General features: G+C 64.4%; 1 protein-coding gene across 1 annotated transcript in view; it reads left to right on the top strand.

Moving 5' to 3' along the window:
• CELSR1 (cadherin EGF LAG seven-pass G-type receptor 1) overlaps positions 1-5843 on the top strand; it is a 133964-nt gene that overhangs the window by 124184 nt on the left and 3937 nt on the right. Inside the window, exons 25-32 of the mRNA XM_081822660.1 lie at positions 1341-1515; positions 2194-2306; positions 2691-2770; positions 3412-3538; positions 4210-4335; positions 4791-4885; positions 5173-5276; positions 5533-5743. Coding sequence (XP_081678786.1) covers positions 1341-1515; positions 2194-2306; positions 2691-2770; positions 3412-3538; positions 4210-4335; positions 4791-4885; positions 5173-5276; positions 5533-5743 — 1031 coding nt within the window. The remainder of the gene's footprint in view (positions 1-1340; positions 1516-2193; positions 2307-2690; positions 2771-3411; positions 3539-4209; positions 4336-4790; positions 4886-5172; positions 5277-5532; positions 5744-5843) is intronic.

Genomic DNA, 5843 nt, shown 5'->3' with positions numbered 1-5843 from the left:
TGGGTGTGGTCAAGAGTGGGGGTGAGGTCTGGAGGGAGCCTGGATGTGAGTGTGGCCGGGAGTGGGGTGTGATCCCCGGAGGGGAGGGGCCTGGGTATGTATGGGGGGGCGGTCAGGAATAGGGGGTGGGGTCAGGGGGCGGGGGCTGGATATGGGTGTGGCCAGGAGGGATGGGGCCTGGACGTGGGTGTGGCCAGGGGCGGGGCCTGGATGTGGGGGTGGTTAGGCGTGGGGTGGGGCCGGGAGGGGCAGGGCCTGAGGCCTCTCTTCCTTCCCTGCTCCTCAGAGCTTGCCCCGCCTTTTAGGACCTTGCAGGGGTGCCTGCTCACATCCCCCATCTGGGCAGCCTGGAGAACCCTGGCCAGCGCAGGCCCTGCCGGCAGGCCCCACGTGAGGCTGCTCTGGGCCAAGGCACAGCGCTCCTCGAGGTCTGGCCTGGAGCACCTCACACTGGATTCCCATTCATGGCCGCAGAGGCTGGACTCCCTGTGACCACACCATGTCCGCAGCCCCTCCCTGACACTGCCTTCGTCCCGTTCTCAGGGACCCAGGGCTGGCTCACCAAGGCCTGGAGAGGGCGGGATGCTGGCCCTGCGCTGCCCTGTGGAAGTTGGTTTCCTCTCCCGAGCACTTGGCCACACGGTGCAGCCCTGCCCTGCTGAGGACGGGAACAGAGCAAATACTCTCCTCCCTGTTCTGTTTTTGGCGGGAAGTAGGAGGCTCTGTTAACTTGGTGCAGGCAGGAGGAACTTATTTGATGGCAAGGTCATGAAGCGTGAGGCCTCCCCCTCCTCTGGCCACACCTGCTGGACCCTGCAGACACCCACACAGGGGTCCTGGGTGGCGGGTGGAGGCCAGCACCACAGCCTGGGGCCTGCAGCCTGAGCAGGCTGCCTCCATACTATTTCTTTCAACTTTAAATGCCTGTAGGTAAGAATTTGGAGTCATGTCATGAAAATGCAAGTTTCCAGCTTCTAATGAAAACATTAGAGGCTCTGCCTACCCTTGCCCTGTGTCTGCATTCCCTCCAGGCACTGCTCTGGGGTTGGGGAGGGGGTCCCCGAGGCCCCCAGGTGCCTCACTCCCCATCCTCTGTTCCACTTTGGGAGCCTGAGACACCGTGGCTCAGTGTCCAGCTATTCCTGGGTGAATCACATAGAAAGAACCAGCTAACTCGATTTCCTTTCCCAGACCCGCATACCCTCGCGTTTGCAAAGTGGTCTGATTGGTCCCTTCCCTCCCCACCCTGTGCCCATCTGCCCTTGGCCTCCGGTGCAGCAGGTGTGGGTTCCCGCGGGCCCGGCACTGAGCTGAGCTCCCTGCCCTCCCCGTCCTCACAGTTCCTGTGCACGGTGATCGCCATCCTCCTGCACTACATCTACATGAGTACCTTTGCCTGGACCTTCGTGGAGGGCCTGCACGTCTACCGAATGCTGACCGAAGTGCGCAACATCGACACCGGGCCCATGAGGTTCTACTACGTCGTGGGCTGGGGCATCCCGGCCATCATTACGGGTGAGGACTGGAGGAGCAGCCCTGGGGGGGTGGCTTGGGCCGGGAGCTAACCACCGCTTGGGGAGTCCACATGACACTGCCCCCACAGAAGCCCACGTCAGCTTGGCCCGCGCCCCTGGGCCCGGACGGACGAGCTCTCTGGCCTCCTCTGTCTTTGGTACCCAGCGTGACCGGCCCCCGGCAGAGGAGGCCCTGCCCTACGCTTGCGTCTGCGCACATGAGCGTGATCGTTCAGTGCCCGCTGGGGGGGTGCATCTCCTGCGAGGTGTGGCGTGGGCTCCTTGAGAGCTGGCTGCGGGTCTGCTCGGGGTTCTGTCTGTGGCACCTAACGGACGAAAACTCCGCGTCTGCCCGGCGTGTGGGTGGGTGGGTATGTGTGCACGTTCACGTGTGTGCGTGTGTTCTGTCTGTGGTGTGTGTGTTCTGTGTGTGGTTGTATGTTGTGTGTGTGGTGTGTGTGTATGTAGTGTGTGTGTGGTCTGTATGTGGTATGCGTGGTCTGTACGTGTGGTCTGTCCGTGATGTGTGTGGTGTGTGTGCGTGGTACGTGAGGTCCGTATGTGGAGCGTGTGTGTGCGCAGGCCTGGGAATGTCACCTGTGGCCACGCGCCGCCCAGGCTGGCCCTCAGGAGGGGCCTCTCCTGGGTTGTGGCCCTCACTTCCCTCCCTGTCGTCCAGGACTCGCGGTGGGCCTGGACCCCCAGGGCTATGGAAACCCTGACTTCTGCTGGCTGTCCCTTCGAGACACCCTGATCTGGAGCTTCGCCGGGCCCATTGGAACAGTTATCATTGTGAGTCCAGGAGTTTTTGCAGAGCCCACGATTCTCGGGGATGTGTGAAGCTGGGTGCGTGGGCTGGGAGGGGTTTTGGGGGCCGGCGGGATCCTTGGCTCCTCAGAGCGGCCTGTTGGGCAGGAAGAGCTGATCTCATGGTGCTGGGGCCTCGCCTTTGGACCTGCGGATCGTCCCACGTCTGCGTCCTCATCCACCATGAGGCAGCTCAGCGTCCAGCCCTCAGGAGGGTCCCTGCGGGCAGGCAGGGCGTGTGAGGCCTTCTCGTTCCAGCCACACCTCGAGACGCGGACGAAGACCCTCAGAAGTGTTTGGTCTTCAGATCTTTTGTGGCGATACTGACAAGCTGGCCACCTGACTTTGGTTTTTAAAAATGTTTTTCAGGTCAACACAGTCATTTTTGTCCTGTCTGCAAAGGTCTCCTGCCAAAGAAAGCATCATTATTATGAAAGGAAAGGAGTCGTGTAAGTTGGTGCCAACGCTGACGGGCGGGTGGGACCCCCAGTGTGGGTTTGCACGCCCACCAGAGCCACCTGAAAGTGCCTGTCACCCCGTGGCCAGGCCCTTGGCCACCCCCCAGCTCGGCCACTGGGGAGGTGACAGCCACACAGACGCATCGGCAGGCCGCAGTGGGGAGAGGCCAGAGCACCGAGGCACATGGAGGAGAGGGAGGGGGCTGGGCACAGGGAGGCCTGGGGCAGGGAGAGGGACGCCGGGACCCCCAGAGATGGTAGGGTGTAGGCTCTGCAGCATTCGGTGGTGGAGTCGCTGAAGGGAGCAGGCTTGGGCTCTGTCCTCCTCGCCAAGGCCTGTTAACAGACAGATATAGAGGAGGAGGGGGCGATGACAGCCGGGGGAAGGGAGGTGCTGAGCTGCCTGGATGCAGCAGAGTGGAGTCAGGCAGGGTGTCGGGGCGCAGGGGGCTGGCACTTTCTGGGTTGGTGGTGACGGTGATGTTGTGGCCACAGGAGTGGAGAGTTATCTAGGCGCTTAAAAAAGTGTTGGGCAGGAAGGGAGGGGGGTCGATAAGTGGCTGGACGGCGGGGGCGGGTGCAGGGGAGGGAGGGGGCCCAGAGTCACCCCCGCCCCTGCGCCCCTCCGCCAGCTCCTTGCTCCGGACCGCCTTCCTCCTACTGGGGCTCATCAGCGCCACCTGGCTGCTGGGGCTGCTGGCCGTGAACAGCGACTCGCTGGCCTTCCACTACCTCTTCGCGGTCTTCAGCGGCTTGCAGGTGGGCAGCTGTCCCAGCGACCCGGTGGGCCTCCGCTGGGGCGGGCCTTGGTGAGGTCCTGGGTCACTTGTGCTACCTGCTGTCCAAAAGGCCCGGGGGAGATCCTGGACCCAGGGTCCGAGGACAGACGGGGCCTCGGCGTGGCTGTCACAGTGTGGCCGCGGCGTGCTGGGGGTTCCGGTGACGCCTCTCCGCACGCGGTCCTGCCCCCAACAAGGAACCTGGGGTCCCAAGCACAGCTCTGTCCAGGGCCTTCCCAGGGACCCCCAGGACACTGTCCTTTGCTCAGCCGGTGCCGGGGCTCATCCTCCCTCCGCGGGGCAGAGTACATCCCACTCGTGTCCACAGGGACGGTGTTGGCCACTTACAGTTCACCCCGAGGGTCTTCCCAGCCAGTGGTGTCACGTTGGGGACGCAGATGGCCCGAGGGTTGTGGCCGGGGACGAGCCCTCCTGGCCCCTGGCGTGCTGGCTGCCCTGCCCCCGCTCCCCTGGGCAAGCAGAGGCCCCGGGGAGGGGGTACCCAGGCGGGCCCCGGGCACTCAGCGGCATGTGTCGGCGGCGCCGCTCTGTGCCTTCTCAGGCAGGCGGGCGTGCCGTCCGGCGGCCACAGGACCCTGGCTGCTTTCCTGACCGCCGGTCCCTGCCCTGACCGGCCGCCCTTCCCTCCAGGGTCTCTTCGTCCTCCTATTCCACTGCGTGCTCAACAGGGAGGTCCGGAAGCACCTGAAGGGGGCGCTCTCCGGGAAGAAGCTGCACCCGGATGACTCGGCCACCACGAGGGCCACCCTGCTGACGGTAGGCGGTGCCGGGGGACCCCCATGGCCGGGGGGGCCGTGTGGGTTTCTAGACCAAGCATTCGACGCAGCCGCCCAGTCTCTGGGACCCAGGCATCAGAGAGCCCCCCTTGGAGAGTGGCATCGGGCCTGATACCATTCCTCATATCCTGGGAAGAGAGCAGCGTTCACCAGATGGGGTCTGTCCTCGTCACAGCCCCATTGTTCAGGGTCGCAGAGGACAGGGCGGCGACAGGCTAGGACCCCTGACCAGAAGCCGTGGCTGTGGGCAGGAAGCCGTCCTCGGACCACTGCGGGGGCTGGGGCTGCTCTCCTCTCGGCCGCCACGAGGCCCCTGGGCTCTGTGCTGGGCAGGGGCTCAGTCAGGTGCTGGCACCGGGGCTTGCTGTGGGGACAGAGGCGTCCTGTGCACCCCAGGGGCCTCTGCTCTGGCGATAACCATGCCCCCTCCCGCAGCGCTCCCTCAACTGCAACCACACGTACAGCGAGGAGCCCAACATGTTCCGCACGGCCCTGGGCGAGTCCACTGCCTCGCTGGACAGCACCGTCAGGTCAGGCCGGAGCCGGGCGCCCTCGCTCGTACCCAGGGAAGGGGGAGGCCCGACTCTCAGGGCGAATGCGGGCTGTCAAGCCAGCTGGGGAGGCCCGAGCGGTGTGCCCTGCTGTTCTAGCTGATGTGTGGTTCCCCATGTGCTCTGGGAGTCTTTCGTGGCAGCAAACCTTCCAGAGCCCCGTGGGGCCATCTTGGCACATTCCAACGGTGCCCGGTGATGTTGGGTGTTCATGTCATGCAACCCCCTGAGTGATGGTGCTGAGCTCCCCCTCCTACCCTCTCTAGGGACGAAGGGGGCCAGAAACTCAGCGTGTCCTCTGGGCCAGCACGGGGTGGCCATGGGGAGCCAGATTCATCCTTTGTCCCCAGGAACACCAAGAAGCACCACGGTATGTGTCCCCTGGAAGGTGATCCCCCATCCATCTGGGCATCTCCCTCCCGGGGGGCCATGGTGGGGAGCTTCTTGTCGGCTCTTGTCCGGCCCATGGGCCTCTCGGTCACTGGACGTACAGCCTCAGAGAGGAGTCTGCGGCTGCATCCCAGTCAGAAGGCCAAAAGGGAAACAATTGCTCCCCAGTGCCCGGGGCCCAGCTGGCCCCCCTCTGCCCTTGGCCTGAGCCTGCGTCCCTCCTGTTCACCCTGTAGGCCACGATTCAGACTCCGATAGCGAGCTGTCCCTGGATGAGCAAAGCAGCTCCTATGCATCCTCGCACTCGTCAGACAGCGAGGATGATGGGGTGGGAGCTGAGGACAAATGGGACTCAGCTCGGGGCCCTGTCCACAGCACCCCCAAAGGTGAGCCAGTGTTGGGCTGTGGAGTGTCTGAGGGCCTGCCTCCCTCCCGGGATGGAGAGCAGCGGCAGCATGGAGGGACAGCAGGTGGGAGGGACAGCAGGTGGGAGGTGCTGGCTGGGGGGAGGGACAGCAGGTGGGAGGGACAGCATGTGGGAGGGACA

Source organism: Leptonychotes weddellii, chromosome 5 (assembly GCF_054177405.1).
Source record: "Leptonychotes weddellii isolate Sample4059 chromosome 5, ASM5417740v2, whole genome shotgun sequence".
NCBI lineage: Eukaryota > Metazoa > Chordata > Mammalia > Carnivora > Phocidae > Leptonychotes > Leptonychotes weddellii.
This window is presented reverse-complemented; position numbering and strand designations above follow the sequence as displayed.